Genomic DNA, 22,701 nt, shown 5'->3' with positions numbered 1-22,701 from the left:
CTCTTGAGACTCTATCCCTTTGGGTCCTGGCAACTCTGTAGACGATGGGCAGACTTTGCTGGAATGAATGGGGACGATTGCTCGCTCTGGTAGCGGGAACTTGTGAGCGAAATCCTACTTACTCTATCGTCCGTGATGGTGTTGACAATCCGAGCGCAGATATGACCTGGGGTTCCATCTGGGCCATTATGTATCGCAAATTCTTCTGGGATATGATGTGAGTTTCTACGGTTCTGTGCATCGAGCAAACGGGGCTGATGGTGCGCAGTGGCGGGACCCTTGGGCCAGCTGGAATCATGTAAAGTCGACCTTGCCGCCCGAGAACGTGAGCGAGCTGATGCCATCTCAGTCCAGGGAATAACACAAAATTCTTCGTGACTATCGTTGTGAACCTACCTGTGCTGCAAATCATCAATCTCTTGATCGGTCTGGTCACACTAGCACTGGAATGGCCGCTGCCGCTTGTGAGTTTCAAGTCCGAGATACCTCCCTCCCAGAAGGTAGGCAGCTCATGCTCATCTGCTCAGATCGACGGCACGGCCCTGCACCGGAGTTTAGTCTTTCGGATGGCTTTCTACTTCTTCTCTGGATTCCTTGGCATCATGGTGTACCAGGTGAGTCAGTCACTCGGCTCTCGAGTCCAAGCTAACTGCTGTCTGAGCAGACTGTGGACTGTGCGATCTATTACGTCATCGTGTCTGCGGTCTTCACTCGTGCCATGATTCTTGGCGAGAGGATCCTCTCGACGAAGGCTGTCCCGCAGAGCATCGCTTAAAGAAGCCCAGCCTGGAGCCTTCGCGCCAGCTCTCCCATCGAACACAGACTTGCATACGCTACAGATGCAGTTTCATGATGCAGTCCGAGCTCGCTCCCGCATCGCCAGAGAGTCAGAGGTATCCGTCCCCTGAATAGTCTGGACACGGATCCGCTCACGCTCGTTTCGTTTGATCAGCATCTACACCTGAAGATGATGCGTGATCAGGTCGTAACGTCAAAGTTGTCGTCACAGCACTCACCAAGACCACCAATGTTCAAGTTGATCTTCCTTCTGCATTTGAACTTGATCAATATGTGGTTGAGAGTCATCTGGCCTGTGATCAGCTTGCACCGGGACACACGTTGCCTCACATTCCGCCTTGACAGAATGTGCATAGACTGAGCTTCCCTCCATCTTCGGTCCATCGGGTATCTCTTCTTGGATCCTCGTCCACCGACCAGCTTTTCTCAACTTGCCAGGAATGACGCCTTTCCCTCCGGATTGAGCTGTAGTTTTGGAATCCACAGCCCTAGCTGGATGGATGGCCACGGACTCAGACTGACTCGACCGTGTACGAAAGTCGTACGTTGGAAGGGATCCATGAATCGACTGTTGAATCGACGAGGCTTGTTTTTGGAGTTCGCCAAGCGTCGGGATCTGTGGCAGTGTCGGTGGAGACGGGGCAAAGAGGAAAAGCGTCGAGGGAGAGAGCTTGGAAGCGAGAGTGAATGCCATGGACATGTCGACCAGCCAAAGTCTAGCACAGCGTCTGCAGCCTTCCTTCCACTGGCACCGACTGATGAACTATGATCACGATAAGAGGACTGATTTTGAGTCGTTGCTACAATAACTTGCACGTATTGCATCCAGTCCCTTCTCGTTGATGATAATATCCTTTCAGCCTCCCCTCCCTGGTGTCTGCTGTCTCGAGGAGTGCTCAAACAAAAGATAGGTGCTGATAGATCCCATACAGGTGGAACCGATGCAAAGTACGTTTCATCGGACATCCTGAGCTTCACAACTGGTACAATTAAGGCAGGCAGTATCTGAGGGATCGACAAAAATACCGGGAATGTCTGCCTTGTCCCCTTCTGAATTGATGTGGTGAGAGCTGGTCCCAGCATTGACATCGTTCTCGGAGGATATGACCTACATTGATGTTGTCTGGTCTTTGAGAGCTCAAATGGCCTCCTCTTCGTTGCCCTTCTCATCTACAAGCACGATCCGCGAAGCCCACGATGGCAGCCTCGACTATGCAAAGCTGACGCGGCGCCGCCAACACTCCTGGGATGCAGGCCATGCTGAAAGCCCTCTCACTAGCCTAGCCCGAGTGTCCTAGTCTTTCTTCTGGGACTACCTGACTCCTTCTGTCTGCTCTGGCAGGATCCGCTGTAAGGCTCGTCCTGCATATACCGCCCAATTGCGAATACGACCCACCTTTGGTTCGGGATCTGGATCTGCCACAAGCGAGGATTTTTGGGTTGTCGTACTCGATCTGCGTTTCAACCTCGCGACTTTCTTTTCGACCTAATCTTTCCATACGCAACCTCTCAACATGAAGTTATTCTTCACGCTCAGGTTGGTGCTATGGCTAGTGGTGGCAATGTCATCAGTTGTGATGGCAGATACGGAGATCTTGACTCTGCGCTTGCCCCTGGATACTGTGATCGAGCATCATGTAGAGGCACCCACCTATGCGTCAGTACAGTACTCTACTCTCTCTTCACCACCGAATCTGAACCGCTCCTGACGAGATGCAAGCTCAGACTCCAGCCATCTAATCCTCTATCAGTCAATCTGACACTCCCTTCGGACATCTATGTCAAATTGGATACCGATCTGTATGCCGCTTCAGCCTGGACTGTGCGGCTCTCTTGGCCCGGATCTGTGAGCTTCACTTCACAGACATCTTGCTGACATTAGCAGTATCCAACCCGCTTGCGAGTCGTTCCGGGGCAGGTCAAGCAGGAAACCTCAACCCTGGTCCTCGGAATCTATGCGTCTGCCTTGTCTCCAACATTTGAAGGCGTTTCAGTTTCAGAAACACCCTTGAAAATCCTATTGGAGCCGTTGGTCGCGGGGGCCCTTCCTCAAACACTATTACCGACGCTTGGAGCCTTGGCCATATTTGGGAGCATGGCCAGCCTCACAGCCAAGCCAATCATGATGCTGCTGGAATCTCAAGCTCAAAAGGAGAAACAGGCTTAGCCGAGCTGGATTCGCAGGATACCTGACATCATGGAGTCTTACCCCCTACATCATACAGCCAGCTGTCAGAGCCACTCGGATTCGACTTCTCTCATCTCCAAGGCCTCCTCTCGACTCACAGCCGGAGCTTTTTCAGGATGGCTCACGACCCAGATGTCCTCGTCCAGACCAGGAATATTTGGGACGACCAAATTACGTTTCGGTCTGAGGTCTCTGCGGTGACCGTTTGGGGAATCGTTTTCGGATCGCTTTGGAGCTTTGGCCGGAGGCTCCGATACGCGTCGACCGGGCAATGAGCTTCTTGCGGGCTTGCCAGCGTCCAGACTTTGACGTTTTGTACCTCGTGAGGATTCTCTGAGGACAGCCACACGATCAGGTACCATAAGGGGCGGCGGTGAGACGCTTGGTCCTGGCGTCATTGTCGGGGTCGGTGTCGTCCCAAGCTTGGATCTGAACACAATGCATCAGTTATTTCCGGCCTTCTCCATCCGGCGTCCGACTCACTTTCTTTGATCAGAGGGAAGTAACTGGTCATAGCGTTTCAGCACGTCTTTGCCCTCCTTCACCAGCTGTGCCCTCAGCCATTCTGGTCCCTTGTCGGCCAATTTCTGCCTTGACTTGGCGCACGTCTGCCCGCCATACCGAGATAGAACGTTGCTGATCACGGCCGCCCAGGCGTACGCCGATAGGTTGCGCAATTGCTCGACCCTCGCCCGCATCTTGTATCGTTCAAATACGAGCTTCTCCTTCTCTCTCGCCTTTTGTCGTCGCTCGAATGCCTCGTATTTTCTGTGCACGCTTTGATAGTACGCGTCAGAAGTATCCTCCAGCAACTACACCTTGATTAGCCTAGCTTGCGGCTTGGATGAAGTGCTCACCTCTGCATGTCTCAAACGCTTTGTTGGGCTTGCATAACCCACGCTGAGCTCTTCCCGAGCTTCGTCTTCGTCATCGCCCCCTCGAGAGACCATGGTCCAAGTCGGAGTTTCAATCTTCTCCTGTGCGCCCTTCGTTGGGCTATGAAATGGGATCAACGGGCTGGCGGGAAGCTTTGCACGGGTCGGAGTGAGAGTAATGGAGGGAGGAATAGGATTAGAGGAGTGTGACTGAGTTGTCGGCGGTCGAACGAGATCTAGACTGAGAGAGGTGATGTATATCGGGAGGGATTCGGGCGGAGAAGCCAAAGGCTCGCCTAAGACCACATAAGGCAAAGTTGGGCATGACACACTACGTGCTCACCGTAACGCTCCAACCAATCACAGACCATGTCCTCCAAATCCCGAACGCCGTCGGCTCCTCGACCAGCAGTTCGACGAATACGAGCTGGCAGAACGCGACGTTCAGGGACAGATCGGCTGGGTCCAGCAACGGGCTGCAATTTTGGTGTCCTATTTTTGGCGGGGGGTGTCGTGGATGATGTAGCGGTTTGATCAAGTTCAGAACCCAAACGAGATAAGCGTGGTTTCTTCGTCAATGGTGTTTTCGGATTCGTTATTCGCTGCTTGGTAGAACTGGCCAGCTTTGACCTGTCCTTCGGTTTGAGCTTCGTCTCGGGGGACGGTCCTTTCAAATTGAGGAAATCTGAAGAGACAGTTCTATCTCGATCGGGGACACGACGAGCCAGTTTTGAGGATTGAGATGTCGTTATTGAGCTCAAATTAGACACTAACTTTCCGGATGATGAAGGTGAGCCTCTTTCACTCCTGCTAGATCGACGAGAGTGAGCTGGAGGAGTACTCAAAGCCGATGTCGATGCCGATAGCATGTCCTGTGCTATCTCTCCAGTAGATATCGGAGCCTCGCCCTCGTAGACTGATGTATTTCGGCCCGCTCGGGAGTATGTCCTTGGCAAGCGCTTGCTTGCAGACGACATGGACGTGCTGCTGGGATCTGTCGTCGTCCGGCCCGTTGTTGCTCTCCGTGAGCCTTCAGGAGACGCAGACACCAAAATGGATCGCGAGCGAGGTGAAGAGTGAGAGGGACCAGACTCTTCAATAGAGATACGATCAGAGGAGATGCGAGTAGATCTCGCAGAAGGTTTGATGATTCCTCGGGTCTGACGACCAGAACTAGCGTTCGACTTTGTCACCTGGTCAGATGATTGTCGCCGGGATTGAGTCTCAGGAATCGATGTAGCATTCGCGGAGCGAGTAGAACGACTAGACCTGGCTGTCACTGGCGTAGTAGAGTCGTGAGACGCCGGCATGATGCTCAGAGCCGTCAGGAGACGCGAATGATTACAGCAATTGGTTGCATCAGTTCGGTCCTGGAAAATTGGTGACCGCGACCGGAAAGATCTCACGGAATTGTAGCCTTAGCCGATGACCAATACATGTAGGAGATTCATGTGTCTACATACAATGGGAGCGATCTCAACGAGGATATTCATACGGGCATATCAATGCAACATGTACAGCAAACCCAATCAGCGATCCTGATCCTGCTCCGCCGAGTTCTCGACCTCGTCCAGTAGTCGGCAGACGTCTTTTCCCGCCACATTTCGAACGCCCTCTTCTCTCTTTCAGACTTTCTGGTACCCTCATTCTTCACGGCTGGGTGGATGTATGCACCGCACCATGGCTGAGAATGGCTTCGACATCATCTATATCACAGCATCTGGGGACAGAGTGCCATCAGACCTGGCGCCTAGGGACTTGTCATTCGATTTGCTGCCGGATGGCTTTAGCTTTGAGACTCAAATGCCTCTTGACCTCGATCTCAACTTCGTATAGGTCAAACCGGGAGTCGAAATGTGTTCAACAATCTCACAGAGGGAAGAGGGAATCATGATATTGTTGGCGTCAGCATCGACCGAGACCACACGTCGGATATTGGCAGAAGAGGCATTAGATGCCGCAGTCTTGCGGGTCGAGTCATCGCTCACGCCACTGTATCTTCGAGACATGTATGCCATCCATATTTGCCCCAACTACTTGGTGCTGAGTATTCCTTACGTGTAGTATGTCCCTCTGCTCACCTGGCTCCTTTCAAGCAGGCCTCCTCGCACGACGTAGACTCTGGATTGATACCAAGACCTGAGGCAAGATGCTTCTGCCTCGATATCCACCCCAGGCCTACCCATGTGCTCAAGAGGCTCAAGCAAACCTTCTGAAAAGGGATGAGGGTGGATTTAAGATGGAACTCAACCTCACGCCATCGGCGTACAAGGTCGATATGTTCCACCCCAGGTCGTTATTCACTTGACCTGCGGGCATTGGGCATTGTCAGAGATGGGTAGAAAGATGTCGGACACGAACGAGCCATATTCGTACTGAGCGACTTCTGGAGCAACGATCATTGCTTTGATGCAATCTATTCGAACCTCGTGAGCCCTATACGAGTCATATACACATGCCATATGCAAGGCAAGATGGCGCACCTGAGGAAGATGGAGGAGTGCCACGCCGAGAACAGATTCCTCAATAAAATTGTCAAGTATGTTTGCAATCGCCAAGGATCGCTTCGGAGCCGTCTGAGGGCAGCTTAATAAGTTTCGGGTGACACGAGATGACTGACTCAGCTGTACTCTGATCGCTCACAATCTCAGCGGTTATGGCGTGGCGGTATGTTGGTTACCTGCCGCATGAGTCGATTATCATGTCACAGTACGCAAAACGCGCTCGATGAACCCAGTCTTCGTCTGTCCATTGCCATCTTGTGTGAGCCCTCATCCATCTCACAGATCTTGATCACGGCCGGAATGTCCACAGTAGACATGTTCGTGGTAGTCTTCAAGCTTGACAATTGGACCGTCAGCAAGCGGGGAGGCAGGAGGGACGCCCTCCCTCACACCAGCTGACATAGTATTGCCCTTAGCTCTGGCCAGCGCTGCCCGAGCTCTCCATCTAAGGATTTCCGTTCTCAACAACTCGCTCAACATGAAGCTGGGCATGGTGGCGAGGACGACACCGGACCTGAGGTGCATGTCCAATGTTGACAGTCCTCTTCAGTCCCCGATCGTTGGGATGAGTATGAGAAGCGGGATCAAAACGAAACATGCGGAGGCCCGCAGGGGTTTCAATCACGTGACGCACCGGGATCGGTCATCGAAGTTCCGGCCGGGGGCTTCAATAATATCAATTGACGCTCGCTGCTTTTGGCTCTCTTGCAGTCTTTGACATCCATCTGACTTGTGTCTTCCGGTCTGTCTCTCTTGCCGTGAAGACGCGGTAACACGAGTCGAGCAAATATGGCTCATCGCACTGGGTTGACCGGATCGCTGCGGGCCTTGCATGCTACCAGTGGACATCACATCCGCCGGGTTTATCCTGTCAGCAATGCCTCTCGGGGATGCGCATCTCAAGTTCTCGACAACTGGCGAAGACCTTACGCTTCATCTGCTAGCGAAGGAGCTGGGCCATCATCAACGTTCTCCAACCAGGACAAGCTGCCGCGTTTGCCGATTCCGGATCTAGATAAGACTCTTCAGGCATATATCAAGAGTTTACAGCCAATTATGGCGGACAAGGTGAGGACGATGACGGCTCGTCGATGAGACGAGAGTTGAAGATTCCCATCCAGTTCAGTAAATCAGATCTTCCACATGAGGTTGAGAAGAGAAGACTGTTTGCTAGGGATTTTGCGGCTCCAGGAGGGCTAGGTCGGCAATTACAAGAGAGATTGACAGGTGAGATGGAGATTCGTGACAACCTTGATACGAGCCTGACGGTGCCAAGATCTGGATCTCGTTTCGCCAAACAGCTGGCTCACAGATGCTCTATGGCTCAGTCTGGCTTATCATTCTTGGCGTGCCCCCCTCATCGTCAACTCGAATTGGGCAATGCTTTTCGGACCTGATGCCGCGGATTCAGATCACCCGAACCCGAATCCTCAGATGGAGGCTGCTTCTGGCTCACAGGGCGGTGGCGAAGAGTATTTGAGTGGCAATCCATCATTCAAGAAGGGTCAACGTTGGGATGAGCTGGTTCAACGGGAGGAAGTCACCTCGTGGCAGATCAGGAGGGCTTCGTGGCTGGTCCGGAAGTACGCAGAGCTGAGGGAGAAAGTGGCCAGGTGGGTAGCTCATCAACATTCACAGGAGCTGGGCTGATAAAACCGCAGAGAGGAGCTTCCGCCTGACGTCTCCCGGTCTGGCAAGCCATTGTGCATGCACCAATTTACTCGGTGAGCTCCACGATGACTTCGAGGCTGTCTGACATCTCTGGTAGACTTTTCAACTTTGTTCGAATACCACTTCCTGGATCTGATGCCTTCACCAATCCCGCTCCGAAAGCTACACATATCTCAGTCATGATAGACGACTTTGTCTACTCTGTCGAAGTCTTCTCTCCCGCTGGCTCTGACGGCATTCCGACACCTCTCCCAGTTGGACAGATCGAGAAGTCTTTACAGGCTGTCGTGGCGGATGCAAAGGCCAGACGGAATCACGGAGAACAAGCCGTCAAGGTCGGCGTCCTGACGGCGGATGACAGAGACGCCTGGTGTGCGGTAGGTCACATTTCGCGCTGTAGCATCGTTCAGACTGACCTTCTCATCGCGCAGAACCGCGAACGACTGATATCTCTATCCCCTAATAACCGTCATTCCCTCGACTCCATTTCCAAATCCCTCCTCTGTCTCTCGCTTGACACCTACACACTTCCATCACTTCCCACTGAAGATCCTCTTGCTCAGTCATTCGTCGACGCTCAGCTCCACAATGCTTTTGTCGGAATAAATGGTGGAACAAACAGATGGTACGATAAACCCACTGATTTGGTCGTCGAGACCAACGGCCGAGCTGGTATTTGCGGTGAACACAGTGCTACCGATGCAATCTATCACGCAGCTGCAATCGACTATATCATGCAGGAATCAGTGGATGATAAAGCCTTCTCAAGCTCGTCTCATGGTTCGACGAGTAAAGGCTGGGAGAGGATCGACTGGGTGATCGACGCTGGCTTAAAGAAAGAGATCAGTGCATGTCAGGAGAGGAACCGTAAATTGATGGCGGACACCGATGCGAGCCAGTTATGGTGGAACGAGTATGGCGTCGAGTGGATCAAAAAGCATGGTGAGGCTACAACAGGATGATGATGACTTCGCATACTGACCTCTCTCAAGCCAAGATCTCACCTGATGCGTACATTCAGCAAGCATTGCAGTTGGCCTACTTCAAGGATCAGGGAAGCGCTACTGCGACATACGAATCAGCATCTACCAGATCAACACTACACGGACGTACAGAGACCATCAGGAGTTTGACAACAGAGTCTCGGGCTTTCGTCAAGTCCATGATGGATGCTTCGCAAAGCGTGAGTGTCTAGTCTGGTGTGTTGAGGAGCTGTGACGATGCTGATGGGAAATACAGAGTGAGAAGCGTTACAAACTTTTGAGCGAAGCTTGCACGGCACACACTGCTTTGTCCAAGCTCTCCAACCAGGGTCTCGGTATCGACAGGCATTTGATGGGTCTCAAAGTCCTTCTAAGACCCGGTGAGACTCATCAACTATTTGAGGATGAAATGTTTGGCAAGAGTCAAGAATGGAAGATGTGTTCAAGTGGATTGACCGCAGGAGGCACAATGATGGGAGGTCAGTTCGGGTCTGCTTGGCCTGATGGATACAGTATATCATGTGAGCTGGTTTATGTGTGTTCTGGACGATATAAAGGCTCATCACATGCTGTAGACTTTGCTGGACCGTATCTGCTCAAATTCGGTGTGGAGGGCAAGTGGAGTGCGCAGACTACTAGCAGCGCCCGGTTCAAGCATCACCTTGTCCAGAGTCTACGGGACATGCGCAAGGTCGTGGAGGAGGCAGCGAAGTGAAAGTGGCCAGCTCATCGCTGCTGTTTCGCCCTCTATGCATTTGTGGGGTTACTCGAAGACGCTTCCAAAATCTGATTCGTCAGCAGAGACGTAACCTGCAAATTGACCTTTATTTTATACCCACTACTGAAGCTTCGCTCATCCTGCCTTGACTCGCTAATACTTGCTGATACCCTGGATCATCCCGATACGTCTGCCTCAGCCCTTGCAGCCATTCCTTGGCAGCTTTGATCGATACCTTGGTCCCGCCTCCTGTTCCAAGTAGGAGACCCCTGACCTTTTTGTACTCGTAAGCTGGACGAAGGTCCGGCCCAAAAGCAGAGCAGACTTCGATAAGAGAAGGGTAGCAGAAGCCCTTCTTGACGCATGCGGCTAAATCTGATCTTCCCAACTCCTCGTACGTGTCCTTTAAGAGCTAGCCCCAAACAGATAGTCCGCACTGCAGTATGTCATCTGTGAAGAAAACCACCGGCGCGGCAAAAGCCTCTTCTTTCGTCCTGACAATCGCCCTGAGCACGATAAGCATCAGCTATCGAAGTTCCGTACCATTCCCAGTCGATCCATGCCGCAATGCTGCCATCCGGTTCGATAAAGAGCATGTCACCTTTTGAGTCCACATGTTTCACGTAGAACTCAGTTGCAGGCTTGTCAAGTTCCTTCCATTCTTCGATGACTGCCATAAGATCCCTCAAGAGAAGGTAATTATCAATTGGATCTCCATTGAAACCGTGATGATTCAGGGCCAGATCCAATTGATGATTGATAAATGTCAACCATCTATCTCGAGGATGTGTGAAAGGCCCGTAAAAATAAGGCTTCTTCCTAAATCCAATCCACGGGTCAATCATGGGTCCGACGTAAGCGGGTCCCCCGTCTTTCCCGGGGTACAAGCTACCCATGGCTGAGAATGGTTTATGACTGATCAAGATCATCTGCTCTGCGTAGAATCGGACGACTTGCTTGGCCACTGTCAGTGACAAGCCCTTCAAACGGTCTTCCTTCATCGTCACTGGAAACACTTGCAGAGGAAGTTTTGTCGCCGTGATGTACTCGGAGAAAAAGTACATTCGCCAGCGGTGTTTCTCCGTGACTATGCAGTTTTTCTTCTCGTCAGCGAGGCGGCGAATGATCACGAGACGTCTCTTACTAGGAGCCTTGATTGTGCCAGATGGACGATAAACCTTTGGAATCTTGAGACCCGCCTCGCGCAGAAAATCCATCGTTTGGATTTCGGATTTCATGACCGCAAACAAGATGTAGTCTGACGCAGGTCGATCGGCTCGTAACCTCTTGCACCGCAGCATCCACTTGACTCCATCGTCAAAAGTCAATTGATAGTGATGATTGAAATGGCTCATACCACCGGTCTCCAAAGGCGTCCAGGACCTCCACAGCTCAGTTAGTCTGAGGTTGTCCTCGTCCGTTGTCGCCTGCTCCAACAGGAACATTCCAACGGTCCCATCTTGAGGTGCATTCAAGACACATGAATGCCCTGGTCTAAGCCTTGATGCTTCGCCCTCGATGGCTTCTCTGCTCATGCTCTCGTGCAGCATGACCCACTGGAAGGCAACTGCTGTCAGAAATGCTGTTGACGGGACAGAAAAGATCGGAGCACTTACATCTTGAATGGAGGCTGTCGCCCATAGGTCTGCCTGCTCCTTGTGGATGCCCATCAGCCTGACAATGGTCACTCCTCTGTGGATTGCTCACTTTCATAGTCGTGATGCCCGTGAGAAGTAGACACGGATGAAACTCTGGCTTGCGATGTGCCGGACAGAGAAAGGCTTCACATAGTTCCGTGCACATGGCGGCAGGCCCTCGAGTCTTCCGATCGCAGCCAGGAAAGGTACACATCTTCTGGAATGGATAGGCCATCTTGATACGATGCTTGACGTTCAGATCGAAGGGACTCACTACTGTTCGTCGTTGATTGAATTGAAATCTGAAACACAAGGGGGGGGGGGGGGGGGGCAAGGTTGTGAACCTCGTGGCGAGATTCGCCACTCAAAGCAGGACAGTACATACATAGTTACAGCAGAGCAGGCGGCAATCTCGTTGTCATCTCATGTATACATCATCGTCTTCCAAGCCTTGAGATATTGAGCAATCAAAAAGCAAGGGCCAAGGCGTCCAGGTACAGTCGACTGTGTCTAGTCTGAGTACGTCTTTCCGGCCGATCCTCAAGGACTACGCAGGCTACCGATCTCGTTGGCGGTTGTTCACAACGAAACTTATTGGCCACGCGCCGAGACCTCTCGTATGGATAGAGAGCGTGGACACAGGCGATTATGATGCATTGTTCTGTGATCCCAACGTAGTCCCTGCAGTTGGTCGTGCATTCTTCTCCAAGGGGCTTGCGGGACATGAGCGAATCACTTATGTATTCTGGCTTGATCGCCACTTTCACCGGTCCGCTTCCATTTTTCCAGGTCAAGATTCATTTTGCTGCATTTTTGTTGATGCTTTCAACATCCAAATCATACGTGACGAATACGCATGCGATGGACGCCAAGTCACTGCTCCGAGCCAAGAAGGCAGGCGCAAAGATTGAGCATCCTTATGCCTCTTACACCTCCGGCCAGCTGAAGTGCAGCATTTGTGCCGTGCCAGGTGAGTTTTATGTGTCGATCTCGGAAGCCGTTCACTGAAGATCAACCTCGAAGTGACACAATGGGACGCCCACCTTTTGACGAAGCAGCATAGGACATCCGTCGCGAGAGAGAAAGCCTCACAGGCCAAGGCGTCCGCAAAACGGCCGGCAGAGGATTCCTCCCGCTCAGATATGAAACGAGTCAAAACCGACAAAGCAGCTGAATCCTCCTCCTCCTCCTCCTCATTGCCGATAGGATTCTTTGACGCTCCTCGTTCTGGAGATGGTGGGGAAGACGAAGAAGAAGATAAGGAGGATGAGCGCCCTCAGCCCACAAGTGCTCCGCCTGCTGCGGTTGCTGTGCCCTCGAAACCAGAGCCGACTGGTGATTTGGAGCTGGACGCTTTCCTCTCATCGCTAAACGAACCGGACCCTGAGCTATCTCAACCAGCTCCAAGTTCTTCGAGGAGGGCTCGCCAGCGAGATCTATCCCCTTCGGACCTTGGCGTCGCATCATACTCTGCAGCACCTGTTCGGATCGTCCCAGAAACAGTCAAAGAGCCAGAGGAAGACGAAGAGCCTGAGCCGGAGGAGACGGAAGCTGAAAGACGCGCTCGTTTGGAGAGGGAAGAAAAGGAGGAAATCATGGAGCGACTGGAGGCGGAACAACGTGCTCAGGAAGATGCAGATAGTCGGGTCGAAGCGCTGAAAGCGAGGATGGAGATGTTAAAAGCGAGGAGGAAAGCCAGGCCTGTCAACGTGGATAAGAAGGCTGCAAAGAGCTGAAAGCAGCAGATGAAGTCTCAGCGTAATCACATGAGAAGTTTGCCATAATTGTACAATGTAGCATGAGCAATTATATCTAATTGATTGGAAAGCCGTCTGGCTTCATACCAGCCGTTCTTCCCTTCCTGGCGACGACTCCACCAGGTTGCAAATGAGTGGGTCTCCAAGGACTTACTTCGCCCAACTCCTGACTCATCTCCTGGATCCAACCACTGACGTCGTTTCCAGTGCTGTCCGCATAATGTCCGATGGATTCCATCGCTTCGAGTCGCCTCTTCTCCCGCTTCACGTGGAGCGCGATGCCGAGCTCTGCATCTTCTGCCCTCCACTTTCTCCGCTGCTCCTTGGCCTCTCTACCCTGGACTCGTCGGATTAATTGTCGGTTTGCGGCCTGGATGGCTTCTCGAGCCTTTTGCTCGTGATGTGCTCGCTCTCCCCTGATGGCCCTCTCCCAAGCTTTTTCATCCACTTCGTCAGGCTTATTTTCAGAACCTAATCGCCAACCATAAACCAAGGCGTGAGATGGTGGTTCAACCGGTTCAGGAAAATCAAGAGCCTTGCCATGCCTCTCTCGTTCCCACATCACTCTCTTTTCGCGCTGGCGATTTATCGACTCTGCCTTCAGGATCGCTTCGAGGTGCTCCTCATCATTTGCGAACGGTCGCTGTTCCATACATTTGTGGATGAGACCCTGTTCTTCCAATGAATGGAGCAGAGTAGACTTCAGGAAGCTTAGGGGCGCGTCAGCTGAAGGCGTCTGCGATGCAGAGAATAAGCTCACCTAACTGATCTGAAAGGGTGATCAGGGAATGGAGGTTGACGCGGAGGGATCCACGGCCGTCTACCTTCTCTTAGTGTTGAAACGCGCTTCATCCGTATACGTCCATCCGGTTGAAATTCAAAAGCGTCTGGGATTGGCCGTTCACGACCACCGGTGCCTTTGTTCCAGATCTCTTGGGTGTGCAAAAACCCGTGCTCCTCCAGTAACTGCTTGACAATTGCCACACCCGACTCTTGTGGGAGCACGTACTTTGCAAAAGGCCGGGCCCCGGTCGACTTTGGGAATGCGAAATCCTGCGGCGGAGGAGAGTTCAAAGGCTCGGCAGTGTGACTTGCAAAGCCGTCGAAGAATTCGTCCGGCGAGTCATCACTTGGAGACGAGGTCCCATCTTTTGTCGTACCACCGCCCTGTCTTTCGCTGTCAAGCAATTGACGAGGATCTGAATCCTGCGTCGAAAGTTCTTGATCCCCTGAAAATTCTGTAGACTCAGTCTTTGGGTGAACAGAGATTTCCGGATGAATATCTCGGCTGATAGGAGATAGGGGCTGACCATTGGCAGGAGGGAGATCGCGCCGAGAGGCGAATCTTCCCTGTCTGTCTCTCGAGCTCGAGGCGCCACCGCCAAAAGCACCTGATCGATATTGGCTCGGAGGTATGATTCGACCGTACATAGGCTGGTCGGAACCTCTTTCGGTCGCATGAATCCAAGTGTCCTCGACTTTCAAGCCTTGGTCGACTTCGGAAGTGTTTCGTATACCGAATCTTGCCTTACCACTCGACCCTCCCATAGCTGATCCTCCATGGCGCCTGTTCTCGCCGAAGTCGGGACCTCGTTGTTCAGACTGTCGCCGAAAACCGAAGTCCAAGTGAGGAGGGTGTTCGCGATCTGCATGCTCACTGCTCCACAGTGATACACCACGGGTGAGAGCTGGGGGTTCATTCCGATGTGATATAGAAGCAGCCCGCTGACAGGACAGAGAAGACGGACCTGCCGCTCGTCCCAATCTCAACGCGATGGCTCTGAGCATCGTGTCCCTCGCGATTGTTGAAAGCTGAAGATTCCAAAATTATGATCTTCGGCTCGCAAAATGCTTAGCCTACCGAGCAGCCAATTACGTAATTGTCACAATTTGAATTTGCCACCCGGCGCTGTCCCATTTTAAAACCCCGAGAAGAGGGCCCAACACGATCCTCTGCTTCATCATCATCATCATCACTTCGTCCTTCCCCCTAGTCCTGGCATCAGTCAAGTCAGACAGTCTTGGGGTTCAGGCGAGGATCTGAGAGCTGAGCCTCAGCTTTTTCCCTGCATTCCAATTTCCGCCTACCTTCCTCTGTCTCTGTGAGTCATGGCCTCCCTGATGTTGTCAGAGGATCCATGGAAGGCAAAACGAGCGACTTTATGGATGCTGATACAAATCGTGGTGATTCATCATAGCTCTCCACGCTCTTCACCCATCACCATCACCTCTTCTTTGCCCATGGCGGCAGCTGTGGTCCCTCTGCCCTCTGCATTTCAACTTGATGACATTATGAGTCGGACCATTATGCAGGATCAGATTGAGGATCCAGGAGTAGCCGCTGCCAGCAGTGCAAGCAGTGCAAACACACAGGGATCGCATGCTACTCCTCCCAAAGCTCAATTACTGAAAAGAGTCCTCTCAGGAGGCTCCTCAGGTTCAGCATCTGCTTCCACCCCTCGAGAAGCCATGGGAACACCTACTTCCAGTCAAATCCCCCTCTCGCCTGGATCCGTGGGGAATCGCACCCCCAAGGCGAAAAAGACACCTTTGATGCCAGAGAATGGAGGACCAGAAGTCTCCATCCCGAATGATGGCAAAATTCTGCCCCTAGTCACTGACATGGACGGTCTTCAAGTTCAGTCACCCATTCAAACCCATGCTCCACTCCCCTCTGGCAAATCACGGCCCCCGCCTTCCGTTCATACTCGGGCCGGATCATCATCGACTGATTCCTCATCTACTGGCAACCATCCTTATCCTCCTTCACACCTTGGATCCAGCTACGGATCTGAGGGCTTCCCTACAATACATATGGACGACGTACAGATGTCTGCGGATACAGCCAGGCGGATAGCATTCACCGATGAGGCGGTGAAATCAATAAACGGGACCAATACAGTCTATCAAGGTCACCTACCACCGGCTCCAAATCCGTACGCTATGCCCCGAACTTTCGCCAACTTTGTCAAGCCTCAATCACGGCACGACAGAACATCCGACGTCTCTCGCCAATCCTCTACGTCCAGTACCACAACCGAAGCCTCCACCTCGAGCGAAGAGTCTGACCTTTGCGTGCCCACCCTCGAATGGGTGACCACGAGCAATAAAAATCTCATGCCTCGCATGGTCAGTCCCGTCGTCCGCACTGCGTCTCCAGGTCAGATGCCACCGCCCTCCATACACAGCCGTTCTTCCCCTCGAAAATCCTCAAACTCGTACGCTCATGCAACACCAAAAACCATTCCCACCACCCTCTCCGACATCCCCAGTAGCTCTGACCAGGATGACGAAGACGATACTGCTACCGTTGGGCACGGTCGCGATCGTTCCCCTTCAGCATCTTCTCTTTCCGCCGAAAGTGGCTTGGATCTGTTGTGGAAGGCCGCCGCATCTCAAGGCGGTACTCCCACTGATTCGCCTGAAAGCCGGGGCAAGCGGAAAGCAGGTGCGGCCGAGGCTGTAGCTCAATGGAGAAACAGTGGCATTCCTAATGGACCCGAGGTTAAACCTGAACCTTCTTCATCTGGACCCCCGAAAAAGCGACGACGAAGCGAGATTGCGATGGAGAAGAAGATCGACCCAGCTTTGATGGCACCCGTCGACGAACCATTTCCCGAAACAATAGACGACGATTCGGACTCTGAACGCCCTGCAAGCGAGAATGATTCGGAATATGGGAACAAGGGCCGATCGCGAGTGGTCAGCAAAAGTGGAAGAGGAGCAGCCAAAAAGGGCAGAGGAGGGCGTGTGTCGACTGGTACAGCTGCCAGTACTGGAGGGGCTGGAAAAGGAGGGTCAGGTGGAAAGAAGAGTAAAAAAGTCGGGGATTCTCCTGGTGGCGGCGGCGGAGGTGGAAATGGGTCAGGCGCTGGAGGCGGGAGCGGCCGTAGGGGCAGCAATGCCGGGGCCGTCGCTGGCGTTCAGTGCGAGTATGTCAATCCTCTACCGGTGAGTTCAGTATCTCCTGATCCGTCCTATCGTCGCTGAAGTCGCCATTAGCCGTACAACCGCTGTAGCGATGTTTTCACTCGTAAATACGATCTCCCGCGTCACATGGCTCGACACGCTAGGCGAGAGGGCGAGTTGGTCATGGAAGGCAAGTTGAGCGAGGACAAGGCCATACTCTGGAATACTATCAAGGACAAGCCGAAAGTCACTTGTAATCAATGTGGAGAGAGCTTTACGAGGTGAGTACATTGCTCGAGGATCCCTTTGTTCATGTTGCTGACTCTGAATCTCAGAATGGATGCTCTGAAGCGCCACCAAGCAAAACAGCATCATCATCAATGAGGAGGACGATCAGCTTGTCTGAGGCTATCGGGACAGGGCAAGCAGGAGGTGGCGGTACTTGGGAGAAAGTTGTTTAGGAGTAATGTTGTTCAGCTCCACGGTTGTAATGGGTCTGTATATGACGAGTACCACGATTGTTCAACCATATGAGGGATTTGAGACTGTAGGTCTATTGGATGGCTGCAGCTCTAGGTCTTGGTGCATGAAAAGCATTCATGACCTTGGGGCTGAGAGACGACTTCGAGGAGCCAAATAAAAAATAATTTTTGACTGCTCAAATGCCCTGTGACGATCTTGCGAGCAATATAGAACCTCCTTGAGATACTTGATACCCGCCTACAAAGCTCCTCACGCTGGTGCTTACAAGGGCACTCTTCTTGGCTGAATCTTACCACTGACTCATTCATCGAACAATGACCATCGATGTCGCCCCTCGAACGCTTGATCCACTCGCTAGAACACAACAAGAAGAGGAAATCATAGCTGCTTGTCCACTTCAAGCTGGACCAGTACATACGACTCTGCGAGACTTGGCGCTGTGTAAGTGATCTCTCATCCAGCATCCATCTCTCTAGTCATCTGACCAGATCGCTACTGTCGAAACTATTGATTCGAGCTAAAGCTGATCCTGTAACGTTTCCACCCCTCCAGCGGTCGAATGGTCAGATTTGCGAGTTTTAGAATTAGCAAGTACAGGATGGGCCATCATACTAGGGCACAAGCGACGACATGTGGGTGCTTTATCATGAGACACTGTTGTGGACTGATGGTTTACAATCCGTAGGAACCTCTCCGAGCCGTTTTACCCCTCCCTCTTCACACCACTGCGTTGCGACCTTCATCCCTCCGGGCCATATTTCAAGCCCTGGAAGCATTATCAGATGATGACATTCCGCATGCTCTTCCAGATTTCGCACCGAGTGTAGAAGAGCTTCAGGAGCGAGCACAGCGAGGGAAGCAGGTTTCACAAACGGACGGCACGAGGAATGTTGGATTACCTGATCCAACTGATGGCGAGGAGAATACTCCGCCTGCTCATGGGCCAGAGGTCATCAACAAATCTTTGGATCGCGATATGATCTACGTCGCCATAGTCACTACGGACTCTACGGTCGTCTACTACAAATTGACAAAGGGAATCAAAAAACCAGCGGATATACCTGATGAATGATCGGGCAATCGGTTGTGCTAGCTCGATGATCATGATAATGATGATGATGATGATGATGATGTATGACACTATATAATGAGATCCCCTCCTACAGCTCCAAGTGACGCCCTTCAGACAGTCAGGACACCTCGCAAGATTCCCTTCTCTATGTCGCTCAAGCCTTCTATCATCTCGTGCGTCCCATTTGAGTTGGTCGCGTAGGTCTGTCTCAGCACTGAGGTGAGGTGTTCCTATGGCCAATATCAGTACTCAATTCGCCCGCTTCGGAGCTCAGCTCCTTCACTAACACCCATGTCGATCTGAGCAAGAGGATCGCTCCGGAGATCCTCGTCGTCGTCCTGTGCATCATCTCGATGACCGTTGTCATCCAGCCAAGCTGGCAAAGATGTGAGCTTGTAGTTGCGTACACCGGACAGCTAGACTCACAAGACAGATACTCGAATTCGTCCTTCTGTGGCTCATTGCCACCCAACAAATCGTCATCATCCCAATCTTCATCCTGCTCAAAGGTCAGCTTGTTATATGAAGTGGACAGATCCCCCCAAAAAATCACCCCGTCATCTTCCTCAATAGCCGCGACGTCTTCCCCCTTGCCTTTCGGACCTATCACCTGGACGTCCTTGAGTATCAATTTGAAGGCTTTAAGTGGAAAGGGTATCGATGTGTATTCGTTGGCATCTGCATGAACAATGTCAGATATTTCATCCTTTAAGTGAGCCAGTATTTCACTAACCGATCTTGGTTTTGGAGCGAGTCATGATGGCTACGGCTCTATTAGGCAATGGAGTAGAGCAGGACGTATCGTAGCTCACTATTTACATTCCGCTCCGTGATAATCAGGTCGCCCTTGACGGTGACATCCCGCAGTCTCTGATCGGTCATCATGAACAATTTGCTCATGCCCATTGAGCTTGGTGCAGAGTCAATCATGGTAGGTTGTCACGAAAGCCGCTCGACTCACCTGACGCGAATGTTCCAAGATCCAGAGATCGTCTCGCAGATATCACACCAAGCTTCCAGGACGATCAGCAGTGCAGATTTGTTCCCTGCCTCTGTCGGCACATCAAAAGATGTTAACAGCGTGATCGTGGATTCTGTATGCTCCGTTCCCAAGAGATACGCGAATGGCAGAACCAAGCTCTGGACAAAGGATGGCATCTTTGCGCTCGCAAGTCGAGTTGCGAGTACCCGCAGAAGATCGGGTAAGACGGGTCCGATCGAGCTCGTAGCTTTTCTGAACATGTGCATGATGAGTTCTCCGACAAAAATGCCACCAGATTCAGAGAATGTGGGGGCCAAGTATCGTCCAAGAAGGCCAAAGATTATCGAGATGCCATTCTGACCCTGTGAATCGTGCCATTGAACGAGTTTTTCACAGTCTTTTCGAATGACCAGCGTGAGGTGGATAACGCCGTGCTATGTCCATAAGATGCAATCTTCGAAGTGGACCAATCTTACCTGAACGATATCATTGTCATCTGTAGTTTTGAGACGTTCCAGAATTGCCGCTGTCATGCTCGATACGTACTCAGGTTCGATCGGTCCGTTCCGGGCCAGAAATGCGCTGGCCAACTGTATGCCCTCAATGGGGAGATGCAGGGTATCTTCAGTCTCTGGTTGAGTGATGACGGCTCCTAATTGAGGGCCGAGGGAGGCGACAATCTTGCTGATGACGGGGAGAGAGGCGAGATCTTCGTAAAGCTCCTCGATGATGGCGAAAACGATAGGATCTACAGATCAGCTTAAGATTGTCAATTTCGCTCACCCTCGGAGCATGACATCCACTTGGCATAAACGGCTTTGACGACTACCAAGATCGTCTCATCGTTGAGAGAGGTTTTCGTGAGACCAATGACGGATCTGATTGTCTCGAGGACAAGGTAGAGCGTCTCCTCGCTGGTTGGGCCAAGTAACACTTGCAGCACGGCCAGGATTTTGTCCGTATAAGGGTGCATCGTTTCAACAGGCAAGAATCGGCAAAAGCTGGATCCCGACTTAGTGTCACATCCATGAGGTATCAGGATAAAACGCACTTTTTGATCGTCTTGACTGCTGAAAGCTTCACGGCGAAGTTATCAGATGCCATTGCTTCAACACCAGCCGCGAGGTATTGTCCGGCAAGTTCTGGCGGTAGTGAGGATGCGAATTGAGAAGCAAAGATGAACGCCCTTCCTTGTAAGAATGGCGCATCTGGTGATGTCAGAAACAAAATCTGGGAGACGCTCACCATTCTGCTGTAGTAGACCAGGGATGACCTGATTAAAGAGATACGCCAGATCGAACGATCCCTGTCTGAGTTCTCGGATATCATCTGAGAGTCCACCGATTATTGCGAGGGACGCCTGAACAGGTTTCCACCAATCCGGATCATTCCGCGTCCGAAGGTGAACAGATTGCTCAACACGATCTTTCGTAGCCTTTTCAAGGAGCTGCGAGACCGTTCCAGACCATTTATCGGTCAACAGCTGGGCGCCTCGTCAGCGTGTTGTCGACCCGAGAGTCGCCGTGACTGACCCCCAGAAATGATTCGCACGACATGCGCAGACCCCATTCGCCAGCGTCATCATCCACATCCTCCACGAACATATTGGGCTCAGCACTCCAGTTCTCCTCCTGTTGTAAGTGTCAGTGACATACAAGTATGATGGCAGCGACACGCACATCTTCCTTAGACACCTGGGCGTAATCGAAAGCAGAATCGACGAGCTGGACCAAGATAGACTTGCCGCTGTCGGTCTTGAGAAACGTCTCGATCTTGCCAGTTTTCATGATTGGATCCAATAGCTCCAGGATGGAAATCGGCAAGTATTCAAGATCAATTTCTCCACCGACATCGGAGGTTGGTGACGGCGGCTCTTCGTCTGTGGCGGAGGAGATGTGAAAGGTGTGGAATGTGGGATAGAACTGAGAAAGACCATACAGGGAAAGTTGGAGTAGATCGACGAGATGGGCAGCGACAAGTTTGGGGAATTTTCCGCAGAGGAATGTCAGAGCCTGAGAGTATCCAGCTCAGCGGAAAGTTTAGATTAGTTTGAGATTCGGCTTACATCAAAGATTTCAGTATACAGACGGATGTTGTCCCAGTTGAGCTTTATACCCTCGGCCAGATTAGACCCCAAGATGGTTTTAAAGGTTTCGATCCAAGGTTGACCAATGATGCCCAAGGCTTCTCTCGCCGCACTCGGGTTTTCGTCCCGAATAGACTCGAGCAACTTCAACACCTCCACATATACTTTCACAGCGGACATTCTCGTTGATGGAGAATGTTTGGAAGGATCTTGTAGAATGCCAAGGAGTATCGGCAACAGCTCCTTGATCATTGGGACAATCTGATCTGCCGACAGAATATTTCTACTGAACTCCTCGACGACTTGCATGGCTCCGTGTACTGAGTCGGAAGAACCACTCTGTAAAAGTTGAACCAGGTCCCCCAACAACGAATGCCATTCGTCTGGCCAGTCATAGGTCGCTATAGTAGACACGACGGAAGCCTGAGGTCAATATCAGCCCTGTTAAGCAGAGTAGGTGATGGCGTCGCTAAACTCACACATGCTGTCCTGACTTTACGCTCTCGGTCGGACAAGCCATGAAAGACGATGGGTCGGATCTGAGTCTTGACCTGTGATCCGGGGTTCAGTCCAGTAGCAGCCCACGCTTGAGATCGCCAACTCACTTCTCTCGGTGTTGCAGGTTCGACGAAGCTTCCAGAGGCGAAAGACCAATGGTTACTTACGTACCGACGGAGGAGGACGCCAGCAGAGTAGATATGGAGTCAGTCTAGGCACTTGCGACCCAGCCAGCCCACTCATCTGTCTTTGAGAGAATGCGATGTCCGGACTCAGAAGTATCCTAGCTAATGACAGACCTCCCTCTGCATAGCCAGTCAGTTGCAAGGCATCATATCCAAAAAGCATTCAACTCGCCTGGATGTAAGAACAATTGCTCGAGCTGTTGTTCTGCATTTTTTCGGATCTCTTCAACTGGGGAAAGTGTACCTTCCAGACAATCCAAGACCTGTCTATCCATCCTCGCTGCGTCGGACCCTCTGCCTCACTATCTCATGAGTCGTCGTTGTAGTTGTTCTGAGGACAGTAGTGAAATGAATA

The 22,701-nt window shown here is 51.8% G+C and overlaps 12 protein-coding genes across 12 annotated transcripts; 6 read left to right on the top strand and 6 right to left on the bottom strand.

The window, feature by feature from the left end:
- Window positions 1-44: 44 nt before the first annotated feature.
- BD324DRAFT_641787 (hypothetical protein) lies at window positions 45-775 on the top strand (the record flags this gene model as incomplete). Its single annotated transcript, XM_022017448.1, has 5 exons — window positions 45-217; window positions 269-298; window positions 350-464; window positions 528-614; window positions 665-775. The coding sequence occupies 5 exons, from the start codon at window positions 45-47 to the stop codon at window positions 773-775; spliced, it is 516 nt and encodes a 171-aa protein (XP_021871595.1).
- A 72-nt stretch (window positions 776-847) lies between these two features.
- Window positions 848-2,152, bottom strand: BD324DRAFT_387343 (hypothetical protein). The gene has a single exon (XM_022012652.1). The coding sequence runs from the start codon at window positions 1,966-1,968 to the stop codon at window positions 1,225-1,227; it is 744 nt and encodes a 247-aa protein (XP_021871594.1). The 5' UTR covers window positions 1,969-2,152; the 3' UTR covers window positions 848-1,224.
- Window positions 2,153-2,312: 160 nt separating this feature from the next.
- On the top strand, window positions 2,313-2,965 carry BD324DRAFT_650175 (hypothetical protein; the record flags this gene model as incomplete). The annotated part of the gene is made up of 3 exons (XM_022018112.1): window positions 2,313-2,455; window positions 2,524-2,644; window positions 2,684-2,965. 3 exons carry the CDS (start codon window positions 2,313-2,315, stop codon window positions 2,963-2,965), a joined length of 546 nt encoding a protein of 181 aa, XP_021871593.1.
- On the bottom strand, window positions 2,853-5,213 carry BD324DRAFT_387251 (hypothetical protein). Its single transcript, XM_022012650.1, has 4 exons — window positions 4,205-5,213; window positions 3,844-4,157; window positions 3,470-3,798; window positions 2,853-3,415 (listed from the first exon to the last, which is right to left on the bottom strand). Exons 1-4 carry the CDS (start codon window positions 5,169-5,171, stop codon window positions 3,031-3,033), a joined length of 1,995 nt encoding a protein of 664 aa, XP_021871592.1. The 5' UTR covers window positions 5,172-5,213; the 3' UTR covers window positions 2,853-3,030.
- Window positions 5,214-6,034: 821 nt separating this feature from the next.
- BD324DRAFT_387296 (hypothetical protein) lies at window positions 6,035-6,737 on the bottom strand. Its single transcript, XM_022012651.1, has 4 exons — window positions 6,542-6,737; window positions 6,482-6,499; window positions 6,345-6,437; window positions 6,035-6,277 (listed from the first exon to the last, which is right to left on the bottom strand). Exons 1-4 carry the CDS (start codon window positions 6,634-6,636, stop codon window positions 6,190-6,192), a joined length of 294 nt encoding a protein of 97 aa, XP_021871591.1. The 5' UTR covers window positions 6,637-6,737; the 3' UTR covers window positions 6,035-6,189.
- A 332-nt stretch (window positions 6,738-7,069) lies between these two features.
- Window positions 7,070-9,801, top strand: BD324DRAFT_622579 (acyltransferase ChoActase/COT/CPT). The gene is made up of 9 exons (XM_022015488.1): window positions 7,070-7,433; window positions 7,487-7,592; window positions 7,642-7,978; window positions 8,027-8,089; window positions 8,134-8,413; window positions 8,468-8,978; window positions 9,029-9,219; window positions 9,276-9,540; window positions 9,595-9,801. The coding sequence occupies exons 1-9, from the start codon at window positions 7,155-7,157 to the stop codon at window positions 9,732-9,734; spliced, it is 2,172 nt and encodes a 723-aa protein (XP_021871590.1). The 5' UTR covers window positions 7,070-7,154; the 3' UTR covers window positions 9,735-9,801.
- BD324DRAFT_650172 (hypothetical protein) lies at window positions 9,767-11,609 on the bottom strand (the record flags this gene model as incomplete). Its single annotated transcript, XM_022018111.1, has 7 exons — window positions 9,767-9,805; window positions 9,859-10,149; window positions 10,204-10,243; window positions 10,281-10,824; window positions 10,882-11,293; window positions 11,354-11,392; window positions 11,445-11,609. 7 exons carry the CDS (start codon window positions 11,607-11,609, stop codon window positions 9,767-9,769), a joined length of 1,530 nt encoding a protein of 509 aa, XP_021871589.1.
- Window positions 11,610-12,235: 626 nt separating this feature from the next.
- Window positions 12,236-13,110, top strand: BD324DRAFT_650171 (hypothetical protein; the record flags this gene model as incomplete). Its single annotated transcript, XM_022018110.1, has 2 exons — window positions 12,236-12,344; window positions 12,398-13,110. 2 exons carry the CDS (start codon window positions 12,236-12,238, stop codon window positions 13,108-13,110), a joined length of 822 nt encoding a protein of 273 aa, XP_021871588.1.
- Window positions 13,111-13,148: 38 nt separating this feature from the next.
- BD324DRAFT_387012 (hypothetical protein) lies at window positions 13,149-15,018 on the bottom strand. The gene is made up of 2 exons (XM_022012649.1): window positions 13,892-15,018; window positions 13,149-13,841 (listed from the first exon to the last, which is right to left on the bottom strand). The coding sequence occupies exons 1-2, from the start codon at window positions 14,917-14,919 to the stop codon at window positions 13,187-13,189; spliced, it is 1,683 nt and encodes a 560-aa protein (XP_021871587.1). The 5' UTR covers window positions 14,920-15,018; the 3' UTR covers window positions 13,149-13,186.
- A 420-nt stretch (window positions 15,019-15,438) lies between these two features.
- Window positions 15,439-17,424, top strand: BD324DRAFT_641785 (hypothetical protein; the record flags this gene model as incomplete). Its single annotated transcript, XM_022017447.1, has 4 exons — window positions 15,439-16,833; window positions 16,867-17,082; window positions 17,134-17,321; window positions 17,376-17,424. The coding sequence occupies 4 exons, from the start codon at window positions 15,439-15,441 to the stop codon at window positions 17,422-17,424; spliced, it is 1,848 nt and encodes a 615-aa protein (XP_021871586.1).
- A 270-nt stretch (window positions 17,425-17,694) lies between these two features.
- BD324DRAFT_386889 (hypothetical protein) lies at window positions 17,695-18,772 on the top strand. The gene is made up of 3 exons (XM_022012648.1): window positions 17,695-17,964; window positions 18,076-18,155; window positions 18,209-18,772. The coding sequence occupies exons 1-3, from the start codon at window positions 17,838-17,840 to the stop codon at window positions 18,593-18,595; spliced, it is 594 nt and encodes a 197-aa protein (XP_021871585.1). The 5' UTR covers window positions 17,695-17,837; the 3' UTR covers window positions 18,596-18,772.
- On the bottom strand, window positions 18,570-22,700 carry BD324DRAFT_622553 (armadillo-type protein). Its single transcript, XM_022015487.1, has 17 exons — window positions 22,519-22,700; window positions 22,405-22,466; window positions 22,269-22,355; window positions 22,143-22,214; window positions 21,643-22,086; window positions 21,257-21,589; window positions 21,110-21,208; window positions 20,823-21,060; window positions 20,629-20,785; window positions 20,361-20,578; window positions 20,054-20,325; window positions 19,557-20,011; window positions 19,408-19,505; window positions 19,329-19,358; window positions 19,022-19,273; window positions 18,883-18,971; window positions 18,570-18,825 (listed from the first exon to the last, which is right to left on the bottom strand). The coding sequence occupies exons 1-17, from the start codon at window positions 22,619-22,621 to the stop codon at window positions 18,706-18,708; spliced, it is 3,129 nt and encodes a 1,042-aa protein (XP_021871584.1). The 5' UTR covers window positions 22,622-22,700; the 3' UTR covers window positions 18,570-18,705.
- Window position 22,701: the final 1 nt, after the last annotated feature.

Source organism: Kockovaella imperatae (genome assembly GCF_002102565.1).
Source record: "Kockovaella imperatae strain NRRL Y-17943 chromosome Unknown BD324scaffold_5, whole genome shotgun sequence".
NCBI lineage: Eukaryota > Fungi > Basidiomycota > Tremellomycetes > Tremellales > Cuniculitremaceae > Kockovaella > Kockovaella imperatae.
This window is presented reverse-complemented; position numbering and strand designations above follow the sequence as displayed.

What these genes read in the sequence shown, in the direction of transcription:
- BD324DRAFT_387343 (XM_022012652.1), bottom strand. Translation starts at nt 1,968, where the DNA reads ATGAGAAGGGCAACGAAGAGGAGGCCATTTGAGCTCTCAAAGACCAGA.
- BD324DRAFT_622579 (XM_022015488.1), top strand. Translation starts at nt 7,155, where the DNA reads ATGGCTCATCGCACTGGGTTGACCGGATCGCTGCGGGCCTTGCATGCT. An exon ending in CGAGTGGATCAAAAAGCATG is followed by an intron (nt 8,979 to 9,028) that starts GTGAGGCTACAA and finishes ACCTCTCTCAAG; the next exon opens with CCAAGATCTCACCTGATGCG. An exon ending in TGATGGATACAGTATATCAT is followed by an intron (nt 9,541 to 9,594) that starts GTGAGCTGGTTT and finishes CACATGCTGTAG; the next exon opens with ACTTTGCTGGACCGTATCTG.
- BD324DRAFT_387296 (XM_022012651.1), bottom strand. Translation starts at nt 6,636, where the DNA reads ATGAGGGCTCACACAAGATGGCAATGGACAGACGAAGACTGGGTTCAT. An exon ending in CACTCCTCCATCTTCCTCAG is followed by an intron (nt 6,278 to 6,344) that starts GTGCGCCATCTT and finishes AGGTTCGAATAG; the next exon opens with ATTGCATCAAAGCAATGATC.
- BD324DRAFT_387012 (XM_022012649.1), bottom strand. Translation starts at nt 14,919, where the DNA reads ATGCTCAGAGCCATCGCGTTGAGATTGGGACGAGCGGCAGGTCCGTCT. An exon ending in CACCCTTTCAGATCAGTTAG is followed by an intron (nt 13,842 to 13,891) that starts GTGAGCTTATTC and finishes CGCGCCCCTAAG; the next exon opens with CTTCCTGAAGTCTACTCTGC.
- BD324DRAFT_386889 (XM_022012648.1), top strand. Translation starts at nt 17,838, where the DNA reads ATGACCATCGATGTCGCCCCTCGAACGCTTGATCCACTCGCTAGAACA. An exon ending in TCTGCGAGACTTGGCGCTGT is followed by an intron (nt 17,965 to 18,075) that starts GTAAGTGATCTC and finishes CCACCCCTCCAG; the next exon opens with CGGTCGAATGGTCAGATTTG. An exon ending in TAGGGCACAAGCGACGACAT is followed by an intron (nt 18,156 to 18,208) that starts GTGGGTGCTTTA and finishes TACAATCCGTAG; the next exon opens with GAACCTCTCCGAGCCGTTTT.
- BD324DRAFT_622553 (XM_022015487.1), bottom strand. Translation starts at nt 22,621, where the DNA reads ATGGATAGACAGGTCTTGGATTGTCTGGAAGGTACACTTTCCCCAGTT. An exon ending in GCAATTGTTCTTACATCCAG is followed by an intron (nt 22,467 to 22,518) that starts GCGAGTTGAATG and finishes CTGGCTATGCAG; the next exon opens with AGGGAGGTCTGTCATTAGCT. An exon ending in CGTGCGAATCATTTCTGGGG is followed by an intron (nt 21,061 to 21,109) that starts GTCAGTCACGGC and finishes CGAGGCGCCCAG; the next exon opens with CTGTTGACCGATAAATGGTC.
- BD324DRAFT_387251 (XM_022012650.1), bottom strand. Translation starts at nt 5,171, where the DNA reads ATGCCGGCGTCTCACGACTCTACTACGCCAGTGACAGCCAGGTCTAGT. An exon ending in AGCGTTTGAGACATGCAGAG is followed by an intron (nt 3,799 to 3,843) that starts GTGAGCACTTCA and finishes ATCAAGGTGTAG; the next exon opens with TTGCTGGAGGATACTTCTGA. An exon ending in CTTCCCTCTGATCAAAGAAA is followed by an intron (nt 3,416 to 3,469) that starts GTGAGTCGGACG and finishes CATTGTGTTCAG; the next exon opens with ATCCAAGCTTGGGACGACAC.